We start from the raw sequence: 18,286 nt of genomic DNA on the forward strand, positions 1-18,286 counted from the left end.
ACACAAGGGATCTTTTTCGTTTTGTGGTTTGTGGGCCAAGAGCGCTGAAAGGTCTGTTGCATGCGCTTGCTTATCTGTAACAATCAGCAGAGCAAGAGTAGTGTTTCAGCAGTTTATTGATGGATTTTTACAAGCGATTATTATTTACAAAGCAGCAGAATAGAGTGCATCAAATCAAATGCCTCATTTATTCCAGACAAAGCCAGTTGTTGCTACACCAGTATGTGGAAGAGGAACAAATACATATAAATGGTACAATTGGAAAAAGTGCAAGCAAAATGGATAGGTGAATAGTTTTTCACATTTTTCTACAAACTTTATTCACATGTATTAAAGAGCAACACACAGAGTATTTGAACATGATAACCTGCTCAGAGAACCAACAATACTACAAACAAATGGATGTCAAGTTAGGAAATCCAAGATAAGAAAACTTATATTGCTTATATCACGTTCAAAAACTCACGCTATGACTTAAATAATCAGGCTTAAAGTCATACATTTCTAAAATATGAGGTATACATCTTTTGGCATTGAAGACAATTTTCTAATACTGGATTTCTTAGCTAACACAAAAAAATTATGAACAAATTAAACACCACAAAAACCATAAGTCTACACAAACAGAGGCAGAAAAAACTAAATGCAAATCATTTGTCAGTGCATGCCAGACGTCTGAGACTAATCTCACAGTATTTGAGGAAACTTCCCCACTGGAAAAAAATACAAATAAAATAATAATAAAATACAAATAACCTGAGAGTGAAATGAAACCACAAACTAGACTGTGTGCTTCAGAATATGCAAATCAAAATCTAAATTAGACAAAGACAAAAAAACAAAACAAAAAAAAAAAACACTTGGATGAAAAAAGTAATTTCAGTTTATCCTTGGAAAATTTGAACCAACAAACACACAAATATGTCATTATCTAAAATTATGTACAGGTTTATCATGCTGATAAAGTGCTGTTAAGCTGGACAGATGGGGACGGGTCAGTTTTGGGTTTTGCTCAGTAGAGTTGAGGAGAAGGGAGGGAAACTACAGCAGGAGTCGGTCGCAAATCTTTGTCTCTACGACAAACGTGTTCTCGAAGTGCCGGATGCTGTGGCAGTTCCTGGTCTCCCTCTTATCGACGCCTGTGGAAGAAACAGATTCGATTCGGGTTAAGCAAGGATGTTGCATGTACTGTATTGCATAATTGTTGCATGCACATACTAATGTGAAATTTCATGTTTTCAACATCATAGCTACACTTTTTGTGCTGCCTGGTTCAGGAAGTATTTTACACCACCATTCAACAATTTGGGATCAGTAAAAGTTGTCGTTTAATATTTTAGCAGTCTCTTATGCTGACCATGTCTGTATTCGTTTAATCAAAAACACAGTAAAAACAGTAATATTATGCACAATTATTATGATTTAAAATAACCGGTTTCTATTTTAATATATTTTAAAATGCACCTTATTCCTGTGATGCAAAGCTGAATTTCCAGCATCATTATTTCAGTCGTCATGGTCACATGACCCTTCAGAAATCATTCCAATATGCTAATTTAGCAACATTTTTATTATTGTCAAATGTTGAAAACTGTTGTGCTGCTTAACATATTCATTGAAACTGTGATACATTTGATATAAAAGATAATTTGATGAATAGAAAGTTCTAAAGAACAGCATTTATTTAAATAGAAATCAATTGTAACATTTTTGATTAATTTAATGCATCCTTGTTGATTTAATCATTTATTCACTTTTTAACGCCATGCCAGCATCAAGGCTATTTTCATAGTAATCTCCATTACACAAGTTATACAATGGTTATAAAAGGTTATAAAAGACATTTCAGACGTAAACTAGACAAAAATTCTAAAATGCATTCAGGTGATACATTTTTAAATAAATCAGTTAAACACACCTCTGAATAAAACCGCTGTCCATTTACCATCCTTGTTGAACAAGTGTTGATTTCTTTCAGTCAAATAAAATGGTAGTGTAGAGAAATGTGTTTTTAAATGTATAAACAACTAACTACCATTCCACTACTAACTACTCCCAAAGAATTACTAGACGAGCCATAATCCTGAACCGAGATCCACTCAAAGAAAACTTTCCATGGAAATGGGAATTAATTAATTATAGTTAGTTCATTTCTGCAAGATAACTAGGTAATGTTACCCGACTACATAACTAGCAACCTACTGCCTACCCTTGTCTTTTAATTTCTACTTTACAAATATATTTTTGTTTCCAACTGAAAATCTTTTAAGGCTTGAATCATCTTAAAGCGACCAGCTTTGGGATCCTACATTTTCTAAGTGAAAAACACGTTTTTGAGAAGTTGAACTCAGTGGTCAAATCTCTTTGTGTGACCGCAAGTCAAGTTCTTTTTCCTGTGGCTACCCAGACACCATCTGCACCCGGTTGAGTGAGAGGAAGTCCTTAAGGAGCCAAGCTACAGCTCCCACACCTCAGCCTCTGCATCACATCACAGAAAGATGCCCTCTGATCCAAACGACAACTCCCACAACGCATAAGTGCCTGACGTGCATCACATCCCCCTCTGTGTGGTTTCCAAACCAGAGACGTTCTGTGTACTCTACGATCGTGAGTCACGCTTACACACCTACGTGCGCACGCATTAATCAGAACGAAGATCAGTGTCCACGTGCCACACGCACCAGACTGAATGTACCCAGCACATGCCCAGATCCACCTGAATGCAAACAATTAACATTAGACTAAAGCACTCAGACTCATAAAAACAGGAACACAGTGTTGTATTATCAGCAGCAGTTAAAGCGTCTGATTTTTGCAAGATAACTGGGTGGATAGAAAAAAGAAAAAGAAAAAAAAAAAAACAGGAACTGAATGAGCTGAGAGACAACCGCAGCTATATCTGTGTGTAAGCGCAGGTTCCAGGAACAAATGCCGTTTAAAAGATGGAGGACAAGATTGTTCTGTTTGAATACATTTTAAAATGTAATTTATTCCTTTAATGATTTATCAGCAGCATTACTCCAGTCCTGATTTACTGCTTAAGAAACATTTCTTATTATCTTCAATGTTGAAAACAGTTGTGCTGCTTACCTGCCATTCAAAATTTTTAACACTTATATTCAGCAAGGATGTTGTAAATTAATTAAAAGTTATTGTAAACACACGATTTTACAGAAGATTTCAAATAAATGCTTTTCTTTGAATTTCTAATTCAAAGAATCCGAAAAAAAAAGTATCACAGTTTCCAGCCTTTGTGAGCATACGAGTCTTCCTTCAAAAGCATTAAAAATCTAAGTTATTTCAGTCTTTTGTAATAATAATAATAATAATAATAATAATAATAATAATAATAATAATAATAATAATAATCATCATCATCATCACACTGATGTTTAATTAGCAAAAACCAATAATAAATCAAGAAGTCATGAAACTCACGTCTTTGGCTGCTACGGCGTCTCAGTCTGTAGGTTTCTTTTCCGTAACAGAGCCGGTGGATGAAGGGTCCCAGCTGACGCATGTTCCTAATGCGCCCCGTCACCACCATCTCTTCCTGAATGATGTAGGTCTGGGGCAAATACATCCCCCGCTGCCCGAAAAAAAAGTAGTTAATACAAACGGTCACATGGGGATGGGGTTTTTTTTATATACACTGACACATTAGTGATGACGAATCAAACAGATCAGAAATCTGTGTGTCACTTCTGTTTGGGAAGTGAAAATTCCTTTTAGGGTTTGCATGCATCAGTTTTATTAGATTGAATAAATTAAAAAATACTAACAAAAAAAAAATATTATTTTATAAATAATGTTACTAGATGAAATGCTTCAGAACATTAAAAAAAATTATACACTAAATATTTGAATGTACAATTTATTACTAAATAATGTTAAATTATAAACTAAAAATCAGTGCTGTCAAATGATTAATCACGATTAATCACATCCAAAATAAAAGTTTTTGTTTACATAATATATGCGTGTATGCTGTGTATATTTATTATGTATATATAATTACAAACACATGCATGTATACATTTAAGAAAAATATGTTATGTTTATATATTAAATATATTTATATATAATATAAAATATAAGAATATAAATATATACATGTAAATATTTTCAGAATATTTACTGTATGTGTATGTATTTATATATACATAATAAATATACACAGTACACATACATATAGTATGTAAACAAAAACTTTTATTTTGGATGTGATTAATCGCGATTAATCATTTGACAGCACTACTAAAAATAAATAATTATAATATCTAAGAAAAAATTTAAGCAAGTTTCCATTACTTTTTTTATTTGTTTTATTTTTTTTTTTATTTGTGTTTTATATAATATATATATATATATATATATATAGATATATATATATATATATATATATATATATATATATATATATATATATATATATATATATATACACTTTTTTTCTTTTTTTTTTTTTTCAGGTTTTTCATGACCATGGGAATACTGTTTTTGCAGGTTAAAAATTACATTTTAATTAACAAATGATTTCTGAAGGTGCAGTTCTGAAATAAAGGCTGCACATCAAACATGTGACTCACGATCGGAGACCTTTTGTTCATGTGTTACATAAAACTTTATGCAATCTGTTACCTTGACATTGACAAGCAGCTCCCACAGGTTCCTGGGTGCCATGACGATAGTCGTGTTGAGTTCAATAACGTAGCACTTATCCAACGCAATGTCATAGTAAGCTGTGAGTCCCTGTGTTAACAAGAAAGACAACACCTCCGTTAATAACAACTCTAGAATCAAATAAACAAATTATTTGAGAGATTAGTTGAATTTTAATACATTTTCCACCGTTTAAAAGTTTGAACTTTTAAAACTAATACTTTTTCTCAGCAAAGATGCATTAAATTGATCAAAAGTGACAGTAACATGATTTATAATGTTACAAAAGGTTTCCATTTCAAATAAATGCAGTGATTTCAATCATCTATGCATCTATGAAAAACATTGAAAATGAGAAGAAATGTTTCTTGAGCAGCAAATCAGCATATTAGAATGATTTCTGAAGGATCATGTGACACTGAAGACTGGAGTAATGATGCTGAAAATTCAGCTTTGCGTCACAGAAATAAATAATATTTTACATTATATAACATGTCTTTTAAAATGTTCTGCTCACATTCTCATAGATTTATAGCTTCTGGGGAACTTGGAAATGTGGCTTTCACAGAAACATTTGCATGTACTCCTGTGCCTGGCACATTGCGCTGAATATTAAACAATGATTTTAGCAGACAAAAGGCTTCTTTAGAAATGGTTCACAGTCCATCTGGGGTAGCCGAGATGACTAACACCAGCTCTTGTGCAGCTAGAGAACAAGAAGAAACTGTCCCAGAGCTAAACGGGCAGAACTTCACTTCAAGTGCTTCTAGGAAAGATCCTCACCCTGTGAAAGTCGTGAATGATGTCAGCCGGGTCACTGCTTCCGAAGTCGGGCACAGGCACACTGATCTGCTCGTAGTTGTCATCCAGGTGGATGCCCACGTTCTCCTCTAGCTCCTGTCTTCCGAGTAATGGGGCGAACAGGGGGTCCTCGTACATCACCCGACAGTGGAACAAACTGTCCTCTGGGATCTGGAGAAAGAAAGCAGAGCACTTCAACAGAGTGCACTTGAACCAGTGAACAGAAGACTGAGTGAAAGATCCAGCAAAGGTGTTGCTATGGTGATCGCTATGGCAATGAACTTTAATAGGCTTGTTCGTGAATAAAAGATGATTAACAGATAACAGAGTGACGTCTCGCGTCTCACCTGCGGGCTGAAGTGGTATCGGTACAGGCATACAGACGCCAGGATCACGCCTGACAGGAAGATCACCAAGCCGAGCACGACGCACCAAAGGCCTCTAAAGGAAGACTTCTTCGATTTTACCGGGAGCACCAACTCATCCTGCTGGGAAACAAAACAACTTCAATTAGTTTTATGCATTCAGAGCACTTGGGATAGTTTTCATTGGCTTTTTGATTCTGGATTGCAAAGGAAGAGTTCATCCAAAAATAAAAATTCTGTTATTATTTACTCCCCTTCATTTTTTGATACAAACCCGTATGACTTTTTTTCTTCTGTGGAACACAAAACATGACATTTTAAAGAAAGTGGGCAATTAAATGGTTCCAGGAACTGCTGACTTCTATAGTATGGACCAAAATACTATGGAAGTCAATGGGACCCAAAAATGTTAGCTCACCAACGTTCTTCAGAATATCTTCTTTTGTGTTCCACAGAACAAATAAATGCATGCAGGTTTGGAATTACATTTATATTAATTCTTAGGTGGACTATCGCTTTAATTTCACATCTGTGAGCATTGGTAATGCTTGGAGATCCAAATTCCCCCATTACAAAATCTATACATACAAGCTGGCACAAACTACACTGCAAAAATTATTTTCTTACTCAGTATTTTTGCATTGTTAAACATTCATAAATCAAGACACATTTACTTGAGAAAAACAAAAGGCTAGAAAAAACTGCATCAAATTTAAGTGGGTTTATGCTTAAAAAGGGGGGGGGGGGGGGACCCATTAATCTTCTTATCCCACCCTTTTACCCCCACTTTTCTAGTTTTAAGAACAAGCTCAGTTCATTTTGATAAACTGTCCAGAAAGCAATATCTTATTTAATATCGTAATAATTTTGCTTCTTGACTAAATGCATCTTGATTTCAGAATTTTAAGACAAAACTAGACAAAAATACTATGAATATTACCCCACTGACATATTTTTCTTCTTTTTTGTTAAGCGTAAACTCACTTCATTTTATTATTATTTTTTTCAGAAAACAAGACTCAATATTTTAAGAATTTTTCAAAGACTTAGCAAGAAAATTATTATTATTATTTTTTTTGCAGTGCACCCAACCCGCCAAGACATTAGTCACGGCAGCATCTCAAGACGTCAGGTGGCGTGAGCAATCCATCCGCCTCCAGTCTTTCAAAGATGCTGGTGCCGAGGACACCAGCTCGGATCGGCCCACGCAGGCTCTGGATCATCGTGAATCAAACAGACTTGCTGACAGAGCTACTATCTCCGCCTGGCAGAGTGATATTTATAGGAACGTACTGTACTTCCACGCTCCTTATTTGTACAGGAGTTCCTATCTACGTAGGGAGGACACACAGTAGCAGCGGGTAGGATACAGTGTGTGGGCAACAGGCTGAAAACAACGGCACTAGCATCAGCTTAGATGAATCCACGTCATTTTCACTCTAGTAGGAAAAATTAATGCAGGCACATGAGTTTGAATTAAAAATGTGACGCACTAGAGAAGGGACCGTTCTGAGTCACCCACAAATGTCCTACTTAATAATGCTTTCAGATTTCAGTTACTCCCAGCTGAAGTCTAACAAACAGACTTTATCTGGCTTTCTAGTTAAAACCCCAAAGATCTGATGCACATTAACAGCTTCCAATGACTCAAAACTGATGCATTCTCAGAAATGAGAAAATGATTAAATCTGCTGTCAGCATCAAATTCCTTGGAGCCAATAACAAGACTCAACAAAAAGACGGATGTCAGGCATCCGTTTTGTGAAAGCAAAGATCCTATTTCACCCCGGCTGACGGGATCAAGCGTGGAGCCAGGACTGAGCGTCCCAGGCACATCAAAACAAAAGGCTGCGGTCATCTGCACTGTCACAGCTCAAGTCAAGTGGTAATAAAAGGTTTTGCAGTTGAATAACTACTATCTTGGGAACAAATACCAAGTGTCCATGTAGAGGACACACACACACACACTCAAATGCAGCTCTAGCCGATTTGTTGGGCACTAATCTGCAGTGGCGGTTTACGTTGAGGGATGATGGAATGTCATCCTGCTGTGCATCTCAATATTGGCTCGCATCTATCAGCTGTAAACCAATGCAGAACTGCAGGTCCAAGCCTGGCAAAGTCTATAATATATACTTCAATATTAATATCCATAAAAGTCTTGAGTTGTTCAGTTAAGACACAAGACTTCTCATACTTATTATCAATCTGTAATAATAAAATGAAGACAGAAACTGGTGCATTCTCAGAAATAGGAAAATTGTTAAATGTGCTATCAGCATCAATTTTCTCTGACAAAAAAAAAAAAATCCTGTTTTCCTGTGCATCTCAATACTGCCTCACATCTATCAAGTGCAATCCATTTTTACACATTTTTTTTTAATTCAAACATGCACAAGCCTGCCAAAGTGAATAATAATATTTAATGGAATACTAATCATCATCATCATTATTATTGTTAAGCATAATAATTGTATAGATTAGATTAGATTCACATTACAGCTTTGTCTATTAATCACCTAACTGGTTTAGAGACATAATGACACTGTTAAAGTCCAATTATTAAAATGCAATATAATTTTTTTCTTAATAATAAGTTAACCATAAATATATTTCAAATAAAAAGTTTTTTTCTTTCTTTCTTTTTTGCATTCTTTTTGCCTGGAGGAACATGACACAACAAAGGATGTAGTTTCAGGACAGACCACAGAACAATAGACAATAATGGGTATTTAAATAGGAAGCTATAACTCACGTGAGAGTAAGGCATGTGAATTTCCTCTTTGTCTCCATCGTTCTCCTTTTCCGGCTTCTGTGCAGTTATTTGCTGGAAAGATATCTTCACCATTTTGGCTTCTTCCTAGTTTTCTGCGGTTAGGATGTCCAGTAGTGACTGTACCACCAAGGACGCTCCTGAGCTGTGAATGAAGTGCTCGACAGAGGGCGAACTTAAAGAGGATTCCCTCGCTTCCGGTACACTTCAAAGTAAGAGTCCACCAATCGGCGTCTGTTTTCTAAAATTAGTATTACAATTTTCACAATTAAAAAAAAGCCTTGTCTATTAACCCTTGCAGATCCGAATTATGTTCCAAAATGAAAAAAAGTTTTTTCTTTACTCCAAATGCAACCATAAATAATAATCATTGGGTGGGGAAATCAGTTTGATATTTTAAAACACACATTGAATGTCCCTGCATACGTATTATCCGTCCATATATACATTCATTCTTTTAAGGTTTTCATTCTACATGATTTTACCTGAGATCACATTTAGCATTTTTTTAATATACAGAATTTTTCTACAGCTCACACAATGTCTATTTTGATTAAAAAGCAAAAGAAAAACCTTATAATGTTTCTCATTATTACACATTGAGGTACTAATATTTTAATTACATTATTAGTGCATAGTTAAGATATAAATCTAATCTAAAAATATTCTACATAACAATGATAGCGAGAAGTCATACTGTGCCAAAATGAACCATGGTTTTATTACCAAAAAATAAATAAAAATAAAAAATAACCTTGGTTACTATAGTTAAACCATGGTTACCACAAATAAACCACGGTCTTGCTACACTAACCATAGTTTAACCATGGTACCTGTAGTAAAACTGTGGTTATACAAATGGTAATCAATGCGCAAAAAATATGGTTACTACACTTTTACTATAATAAAACCATGGTTAATCTTCATTATTCAAATTAATACAAACGATATATCAAAAGATTATCTCACCATGAATGTGATCGTACATTAAAAGAAAAAACAATAAAGTTAATTTACACAGGTTTAAAATATATTTTAAATTAAAGTAATACTTAGAATAATTAAAAGATATATATATCCCACGGGATTTTTCTAAATCAGCCATTCATCTCCGCCTGGTCCCGTCTTGGACTTTTATTGTGGAATGTTTCCCACAAATGGATGTGCGTTCCGGTTCTATTTTAGCCGTTTACGGTGCTCTACTACGCGTTCTGGTTTGCATCAGACTGCCGGAAGTCAATAAATAACTTGAAACTGATGAATGCTTTTTATGGCTCTGATGCAGGTTATAATCTATAAATTATAATCTACAAACAGCGCGAATTAAGTATAATCAAGTATTTTCAGGTTATGAAACAGAAAATAATTTTGAATTTCATGTTTTATCATCGCACTGTGGATTTGTCGATTTAAAAGATTAGTTTTAAACGAGACTTAACTTTTTTACTTAACAAATGAAATAGGAAAAAACTTTATATAAGACAACCAATAGATCTATATGAAATGTAGGCCTAATATAAAATATCACATATATCTATTAAATGTAATAAAACGTAATAAAATGTAATAAAGCACATGTGACTAATTTGCGTTCTTTTATTCACTAAAACAATGCGATTCGCTATCTGACGTTGCAGCCTTTATGACTTTGACTTAAATGTGTAGTTTATTTTTCAGGAGTCTTATATGGATGTTAAATTTCAGAACCTTTTCGTGTGCTTTGCACTACATTCATATGCACCTTCATAGTTGGCCTCATTATAAAGCACTGATGCTGTCCCACACACGCACACTGGTACAGCAGCACGCGCCGCGGAAATGAGATCAACTCCTCACTGATGGAAATGACGCCGTGCGCGTGAACTCAATTCCAGTAGAGGACGCGCTTTTGCGCTGTTCAAAAAGAAAGAATTGATTTCTGTAATTGTCATATTGGGGGAAAATATTTTTTTTATTGTGTAATGCATAAAAACTACCAGCCTCTGGCTGATTGTGTCTTTGCCATTTATTTTTCAGATTTTATTTATTTTTTAATCCTTTTTGAAGTCCCTTCACATTCAATCTCGTGCCTTTTTGAAGAGTTTAATTCGATTTTTAACCCTCTAAACTCGAAAACCTAAGTTTGTTGATTTTTAAGTAAAAATATATGAATAAATTCCAAGTTAAAACCTGCAGTGAGATTATTGCATTTTTATAACAAAAAATATGAAATTTACTTATATTGAAAATATAATATATAGGCCTATGTAATATATATATATATATATATATATATATATATATATATATATATATATATATATATATATATATATATATATATTCTAAGGTTAATGTCAGGATATTGATTTTTTCTCTGAATAACTTATTCTAACTAATTGACTTAAGGACAGTATGGCATTATCTATCTATCTATCTATCTATCTATCTATCTATCTATCTATCTATCTATCTATCTATCTATCTATCTATCTATCTGGGTACTCAGTGTAGTTGAACTTAATTTTATTCACTAAACTGTCCTCTGGTCCATCTACAGGTTCACAGGGCGGGTTGGTTTACAATGCCCAGACAAAGGCGAGGCTGTTGATTGGTTACCAGTCAGTCCATTCACATGTAAATTAGCCCTCATAAATGTCCCCCTTCAATCGCCCACTTTTCACAGTAGTGCTTGTTAGCACAGACTTTTGTCTCGAACAGAACCCGCCGACCATCTGCCCCCATTCTCCGTCCTCTCAGCGGTCTCTATACTGCAGCAATATGGCCCCTGCGTCCCGCAGCAACAGACACGAGGAGGACTATTTCGGAATAAAGACAGAAAGGTACGCAACGCGTCTTTTTAATCCCACAAGCAAACGTTTATCGACGCTTTCCACAAGTTAAACGCATTCTCTCTCCCTCTTCAGACGAGGAAGCCGCTGGTGGAGAAAAAGAGACGCGCCCGCATCAATGAAAGTTTACAGGAGCTGAGGCTACTGCTAGCCGACCCGGATGTAAGTTCATTTAGCACTTCTTCAAGCATCTGTATCCAGCACCAGCACGAAGAGAGTCTTAACGTCGCTATTTATTTATTTATTTATTTTAGCCGCAGATAAAAAATGGAGAATGCCGAGGTGTTGGAAATGACCGTGAGGCGCGTGGAAAGTATCCTGCAATACAAAGCGAAGGGTAAGAAGAGGCCTGCATGAGAAAAAACAAAAAAAAAAAAAAAACAACTCCCCAAGTCGCATGTATTTGGGCCGTGACGTCACACCTCTTTTCTCCTCCACAGAAGCTGACAGCGTGAACCGCGAGGCTAACGAGCGGTTCGCCGCGGGATACATCCAGTGCATGCATGAGGTGCACACCTTCGTGTCCAGCTGTCCAGGAATCGACGCGACCATCGCCGCCGACCTGCTCAACCACCTCCTGGAGTGCATGCCTCTGAACGACGAGGATCGCTTTCAGGAAATCCTGTCAGATCTCCTGTCGGACTCTAGTAACTGTGGCACTTGGCCTGGCGAGGCGACGTACGCCGCGTTGTCGCCCGGAGACAGGAGCGTGGTCAGCAGCGGCTCCTCTGTCTTGTCCCCGGCCCCCTCCACCACCTCCAGCGATGACCTTTGCTCTGACTTGGATGACACGGACACGGAGCACAGCCGGGTCTCGGTGGACGCCAGCGAACAAGCGCCAAGAGCGCCGACCGTCAATCTCTCCAAGTCCATGTGGAGACCTTGGTAGACTAGACAGATGCTTCTGGAGATCCCAGCTGATTCATGAACAGTATATTTTTAGTTTAGAGCTATATAAAAATGCAATAGTCCAGGAGCACCTTTATGACAGACCATGGACAGTTCTACATAGGAATAGGGCGGCTGCAACGTTTTATTTTTTTTTTGTCATTTGTGACCTTGGAATCACAAAAAAAAAAAGTCATAAATAAGCATATTTTCCATTGATGTCTGGTTTATTAGGACATTATTTGGCTGATAGACAGCTATTTGAAAATCTTGGGAATCAGTTCATTTTCACAGACAAAAGTTCGGAATTCTGACAAAAAAATAATAATGATATTGAGAAAATCGCCTTTAAAGTTGTGCCAATGAAGTTCTTATAAATGCATATTATTAATCAAAAATTAAGTTTTGATATATTTTCACGTAGGAAATTTACAAAATATATTCATGGAACATGTAACCATGATTTTTAGGCCTACTTAATATCCTAATGATTTTTGGCATAAATGCTACAAATATACCCGTGCTACTTATGACTGTTTTTGTGGTCCAGAGTCACATTTGTCACCCGTGGATACCCCTCAGAAGCTCTTCTTGGTGCAACAATGTGCATTTCAGTTCATTTTCACACAAAAGTTCGTATTTTTATTTAATTGTTTTTGTATAAGCTAAGTTAAAACAACTCTGTAAGGAGAAATAATATTTCTAGGGAGTGTTTTCCCATCTCTAATTATTGTAGGCTAGGGTGTAAATATTTCAATGTTGTGGCTGTAGATAGATCTCTTACATTTAAAAAAAAAAAAAAAAAAGATGTAGCCTATGTTATCATTATGATCAAGTCATTTGCCTTTGTAAAATAATGCAACATAAATGTCAGTGATGTACTGACATTTAATGTGTTTTTGAGCAACTTTTATATGTGATTGTGATTTTCAATCTTTCTGCCAACACCAAAAGTTTTGAATTTAAAAACCTTTTTTCTTTTTAAAAAACCCTCGCTGTAAAGAGCATTTTTGTTATTTTGGTACGGTCATAACACGCATTTGAGGCTTTTCAAGTTACCTAAAGAGCTGAGCTACAATTATGCGTTTTTGTAGGCAGTTGCTAAAAGTTCCAACTGAAGGCGTTTGATCAAATTGACTGCAGAGTATGTAAACTTGTTTTAAAATGCTCGCACCTTTGTACTATGTGTTTATTTTTCTGAAAGTGTGAACCGCTGTCTGTCCTGATTAATCCCATTTCAAATAGATTGGGTGTTCTGGCCCTCCTTGGCGTGGTGAGATCAAAGTGTAAAACTGTTTTTCTTTCTCAACTGCTCTGGTTACTCCTGCAATATGCATCAGCGCATGACACATTGACTGGCATTATACCTGAATGACAAAATGAATGCAGTGTCATGTAAAAAGCTTAGGGTGCCTAACTGATACATATGCATAAAATAAAACACAAACTGGCAAGTCGCGATACGTGTTATTGGTCAGGTCGACCAATAAAAGTCCTTCATTCTCACCAAAGCCCCGCCCCTGGCTCTGCGATCACACGAAGCAAAGCACCTGAAATAGAGGGTATCCTGCAGTTTAGGATTTGAACTCGTACTGCCAGATCTGAGAGGTTGTAACAGTGACGTTTTTGAAGCGGAGTAAATACTATTGTTGTCATTTTACAATGGCCTTCCAAACACGGGTGTTTTGATCATTGTCTGTGGATAAATGAAAACTTTTCCCTGAGTTGTATTCAATCGATGTACGTCTCGAGTTTAGCTAAAGTGGTTTCCATAGCGTTTTGGGGCGGAAACGTTGTTCCCTAAAAGCCCTGTTCAGTGCCGTTGCTAGTGGTGTTCCGGTATATCTGCCACAACGGTGTGGGGTCCTCACCCCTGTAAATCTGTTACGTCCGTTTAGGTGGTTTCGTTAGAGTTTAAGTTAATTCAAATTACTTTTCAAGGGGATGGGGTTGACGACTTCAGATGAAGTCTAGCTTTGCATAAAATATAGCAGTTAAAATGGTAATGTAATAGCCTACACGTAACATATAACGGTTCAGTAACCACCAAAAAGTAACATATTTAACGTGACTAACAAACGACTAGTAAAAATCAGAGATCGTTGGACACTGTTTTCAATCACGTCACAAAAAATAAAGAAATACCACGTTACATTAGTCCCATTATATTGGTTAAACCAAAGTCCTTTAAATACATTTTAAGAGTCTCTTTTAAGTATTTTATAGTCTTTGGTTAAACATATCCTACCACAAAACAGTTTATTTTTAAAAGTCTGGACGGTAACTTAACTGGACTAGGCCTGCGCCTGTAAACCGCAACTAATTGTGTCTGAAAGAGGAAGTAACGTTATCCTTACAAGTCACTGAAAATGTCTGATTAAAGTTGAGTTGTCTAATTTACATGGATAGTTTCCTTTCAGTGTCTTAGTTTATATAAATCATCGTTTGATGTAAATTAAATACGTATTAACTCTTTTAAATCCATATATAATGTTCAAAGACTGTTGACCGGTTGTATTAGCTCTGCTTTTACCGGATCGGGGCCGGATTTTCGGCGTCTGAAGGTTGTTGTCTTGGTAGGAGGCCTGAATAAACCATTCACACCTTATACTCAAATTGGCGCAGGTGTGAAGGAGAGGAACTAGCGAGCCTTTCATGTGTTGAGGTACAAACTGTCTGGCGCAGCGAGTGGAGTCTGATCACATGAAGGGAAGCTGCTGTGCGTCGGATGTATCGCTGTATAATAATAAAACCTGCTGTAACGGTCGTCTGACTTTGAACATATGGCGCAGAAAGGGCCCCTCTGTTCCAACGGTCCATTTGCGCAGGACTGGCATATGATTATCAGAACGAAAAAATACTGAGAATAGAACTGCATACAAAAAAGTCAAACTTTTTTTTTTTTTAATTTGCAATGTTTGATAAATGAATTAGTATTACTTTCTGAGTTGCCGAGTGAAAAGCAGTTTATATAGGCTAGCTAAATTTAATTTTATATAATTTTATTTAAAACAAATATGCTTTATAGTTAGAGGGGTCTGTCAAATTCGAATAAAATCAAAGATTGATTGTTTCATGTGATTATTTGTATGTAAAAAGCTGATCAGGGCTATTTAATTCCAGTTTAAATTCCAATTTGATGTATTTCTTGATCACAATACATGAAAAGGTGTTGGAAAATGCAGTGGTATGTTTAAAGTAATGCCCGTGTATATAAATGTAAGAAGAAATGCACATCTTAAAATGCATAAGGCATGCTAATTTGAATGATTTCCCCAAAAACAGTAATTTATCTAACCTCACATGCATTGTGTTTTAAATATAACAAGAAGAAATACACAAACGAGAGTAGTTTCTAAAAAATAGACTTTAATTCAAATTCACTTCAGCATGAAGGAACACCGTATAGTCACGAGTTCGAAAGTGACAGAACACAAGCACATTTCTTCACAATGTGGGCTTAAAGTTTTCTCTGTGACATTAAAGGCTTAATGCCAAGCTGACCTCCATATTAGTGTTTTAGTCATTTTATTTAAAACACAGATCTTTGAACCTGCTATTGAAATCTTGTTCTGCCCATATGTCCCTAATAAAGTGTTCTTGTGCTGGGGATTTATGGTAGTTGTGGTCATACAGCAGGTTTTCACAGGTTTACGTAGGGACACTCGGTGAGATCAAGACCTCTTGTCTGTGTAGATTCAATCTAGGGCTTATAAAAGAGGAGAAATTTAACACTGAGGTACTACATCGCAACAGACCTTCAGACAGCCAGTCTGAACAAGACAACAGCACCTAAACTCTTTAGCTTGAAATACTTTTCACATGAATTGCTACCAATGCAATGCATTAAGTTCTCGACACACTCACTATCTGATCTAATAAGCTGCAAGTGCTAAAGCAAAGTGACGCGATTAAGATATCGTGGTTTGTGCTAATTATGTAGAGCACGTTCCATCTGTCCTAGTTTAATAAATAATACTTAAGCTCACAAACTACAAGTCCCCAGTGTTAAATTGTGAATTTGAAAGGATATCAGAAACGTATCCAACAACACAACTATAAAACACCACAAGAACTGTTTCAAGAGCTTATTCAAAAGAGGAAAAAAACCCATATAAAATAGTTGTAAAGTTGAAATAAGTTAGTACGTGTAGATGCACGTTGAGGGAAAAAACTGTCCAGGAAACACTGAAAAGGAAATATTATTCCTTAATATTAAAATCTAACAGTAATGGTCATTGAACAGCTCAGAGTCTGGCTTTAGAGACAGTTTAGACTGTCTGGAAATAACTCATTCTCTCACTCATTCATGTATTTACACATCTGTACATATTCACAAACACATTCACACAGACAAGCAACAGAACGAGTCTTCGTGAAGGTCCGAGGCTGCGGCAGGAGCATTTTTCAATGCTAAAATGTCCGCTTTGTCCGATCAGACAAGGTCTGCATTCTTACAGGTGGGAACAGAGGGGTTCAGTTCAGGTGACTGAATCGGGAAAGCCATGTGTTTCTGAGTGTGTAGAGTCTTTACTGCTATTGGTCGGAGGCGCCGTGACATCATTGCTTTCTGTTTCTCCCATGTGCAGATCTGGTGGATCCTCCTCCGTCAGGGTTTCACTGACCTCTTCACAGCCGACACACGCCTGCAGATAAACACTCTAATTAGTCTGCATAGAGTTTGAAAGCCATTTTACTTCTTTAATGTGAAGTAGCCTCCTGTATACTACAATTAAGAAAATGTTGGGCTTGACTTCATCTACCTGGAATTAATAGTTAAATGTGGTAAAAGTGATTACCTTATTTTTAATGAAAGTTACAAGACAGGATCTAACAATTATTAGTTTTTGTTTTGGAAAAAAAAAAAAAATTGTGTGTAAAATAGTGCCGTCAAACAATTAATCGTGATTAATTGCATCCAAAATAAAAGTTTTTGTTTACATAATGTATGCATAATGTGTATATTTATTATGTATATATAAATACAAATACAAAAAATATGTGATGTTTATATGTTCAGTGTATTTATATATATAATATAAAATATAAGAATATAAATATACACATGTAAATATTTTCAAAATATTTACTGTATGTGTGTGTATTTATATATACATAATAAATATACAAAGTACACATACATATATTATGTAAACAAAAACTTTTATTTTGGATGCGATTAATCGTTTGACACCACTAGTATAAAATAAAATGCAAACACATACACACTTCAATATTTACACTACTTTTTAAAAGTTTGGAGTCTGTACTTTTATTCAGCAAAGATGCATTAAATTCATCAAAAGTATTTCTTGAGCACCAAGCATATTATAATTATTTCTAAGGATCACTTGACACTGAAAACTGGAGAAATGATGCTGAAAATTCAGCTTTGCATCTCAGGAATAAATTACGTTTAAAAAAATATTCAAATAAAAAAAACAGCTTTTTTATTTTGTAATAATATTTCACAACATTAAGTTTTTTTTTGTGTGTTGTTTCCATGCATCAAAATAAGAACACTGTTAATGCATTAACACTGACTTCAGTATATATCAGTGTATACAGACCTTGACGTCGAACGCTTTGGGCAGCCCACCTCTTCTCATCCAGGGATGCACCTCCAGCAGCTCTCTCCTCTGCTCTTCTGTAAAGCGTGGCTGACTTTTCTGCATCAGCCGCAACTTCTCCCTGTCCTCCCTCAGAACCGTCTGGATGTCACTGCAAAGGGGAAAAAGAGTTTTGTAGATTTAACAAAGAGTTTGTAATTTAGCATCCATGATTATTTTCATGGTGAAAACAGTGTCCAAATACAATAAAAGATTAAAACCTATATACACGCGCTTGAAACCGAATGTGGTTTGATTGGTTTATTTATGACTTCAAAAGTGAAAGCCAAATAAAACGCAAACACATACAAACTCAAACAGTGGCTAAGGTCACTTAAAAACTTGTATATAACGCCC

General features: G+C 35.8%; 3 protein-coding genes across 7 annotated transcripts in view; 1 reads left to right on the forward strand and 2 right to left on the reverse strand.

Annotated features, from left to right (window-relative positions):
* Positions 1 to 98: 98 nt before the first annotated feature.
* LOC109057291 (integral membrane protein 2C-like) lies at positions 99 to 8,802 on the reverse strand. 2 transcript variants are annotated; one of them, XM_042718957.1, is made up of 6 exons: positions 8,584 to 8,802; positions 5,811 to 5,951; positions 5,446 to 5,634; positions 4,642 to 4,752; positions 3,439 to 3,589; positions 99 to 1,139 (listed from the first exon to the last, which is right to left on the reverse strand). In XM_042718957.1, the coding sequence occupies exons 1-6, from the start codon at positions 8,674 to 8,676 to the stop codon at positions 1,042 to 1,044; spliced, it is 783 nt and encodes a 260-aa protein (XP_042574891.1). In that variant the 5' UTR covers positions 8,677 to 8,802; the 3' UTR covers positions 99 to 1,041. The 2 variants fall into 2 exon arrangements, with proteins under 2 accessions (XP_042574891.1, XP_042574892.1); XM_042718958.1 differs by having other exon boundaries at positions 5,811 to 5,948; positions 8,584 to 8,799.
* On the forward strand, positions 8,753 to 12,496 carry LOC109057294 (transcription cofactor HES-6-like). The gene is made up of 6 exons (XM_042719179.1): positions 8,753 to 8,813; positions 11,141 to 11,201; positions 11,285 to 11,423; positions 11,508 to 11,602; positions 11,696 to 11,769; positions 11,873 to 12,496. Exons 1-6 carry the CDS (start codon positions 8,753 to 8,755, stop codon positions 12,319 to 12,321), a joined length of 879 nt encoding a protein of 292 aa, XP_042575113.1. The 3' UTR covers positions 12,322 to 12,496.
* A 3,173-nt stretch (positions 12,497 to 15,669) lies between these two features.
* The window catches only part of LOC109057293 (period circadian protein homolog 2-like), a 368,217-nt gene continuing 365,600 nt past the window's right edge, over positions 15,670 to 18,286 (reverse strand). For all 4 annotated transcript variants that reach the window (XM_042718956.1, XM_042718952.1, XM_042718954.1 and 1 more), the window contains 2 exons: positions 17,891 to 18,041; positions 15,670 to 16,966 (listed from right to left, as the gene is read on the reverse strand). In XM_042718956.1, coding sequence (XP_042574890.1) covers positions 16,802 to 16,966; positions 17,891 to 18,041 — 316 coding nt within the window. In that variant the 3' untranslated portion in view covers positions 15,670 to 16,801. The remainder of the gene's footprint in view (positions 16,967 to 17,890; positions 18,042 to 18,286) is intronic.

This window comes from Cyprinus carpio, chromosome B2, assembly GCF_018340385.1.
Source record: "Cyprinus carpio isolate SPL01 chromosome B2, ASM1834038v1, whole genome shotgun sequence".
NCBI lineage: Eukaryota > Metazoa > Chordata > Actinopteri > Cypriniformes > Cyprinidae > Cyprinus > Cyprinus carpio.

What these genes read in the sequence shown, in the direction of transcription:
- LOC109057294 (XM_042719179.1), top strand. Translation starts at nt 8,753, where the DNA reads ATGAAGTGCTCGACAGAGGGCGAACTTAAAGAGGATTCCCTCGCTTCC. An exon ending in GCCGACCCGGATGTAAGTTC is followed by an intron (nt 11,603 to 11,695) that starts ATTTAGCACTTC and finishes TAGCCGCAGATA; the next exon opens with AAAAATGGAGAATGCCGAGG. An exon ending in CCTGCAATACAAAGCGAAGG is followed by an intron (nt 11,770 to 11,872) that starts GTAAGAAGAGGC and finishes TCTCCTCCACAG; the next exon opens with AAGCTGACAGCGTGAACCGC.
- LOC109057291 (XM_042718957.1), bottom strand. Translation starts at nt 8,676, where the DNA reads ATGGTGAAGATATCTTTCCAGCAAATAACTGCACAGAAGCCGGAAAAG. An exon ending in TTCACATGCCTTACTCTCAC is followed by an intron (nt 5,952 to 8,583) that starts GTGAGTTATAGC and finishes TTTGTTTCCCAG; the next exon opens with CAGGATGAGTTGGTGCTCCC. An exon ending in ACGCCGTAGCAGCCAAAGAC is followed by an intron (nt 1,140 to 3,438) that starts GTGAGTTTCATG and finishes TTTCTTCCACAG; the next exon opens with GCGTCGATAAGAGGGAGACC.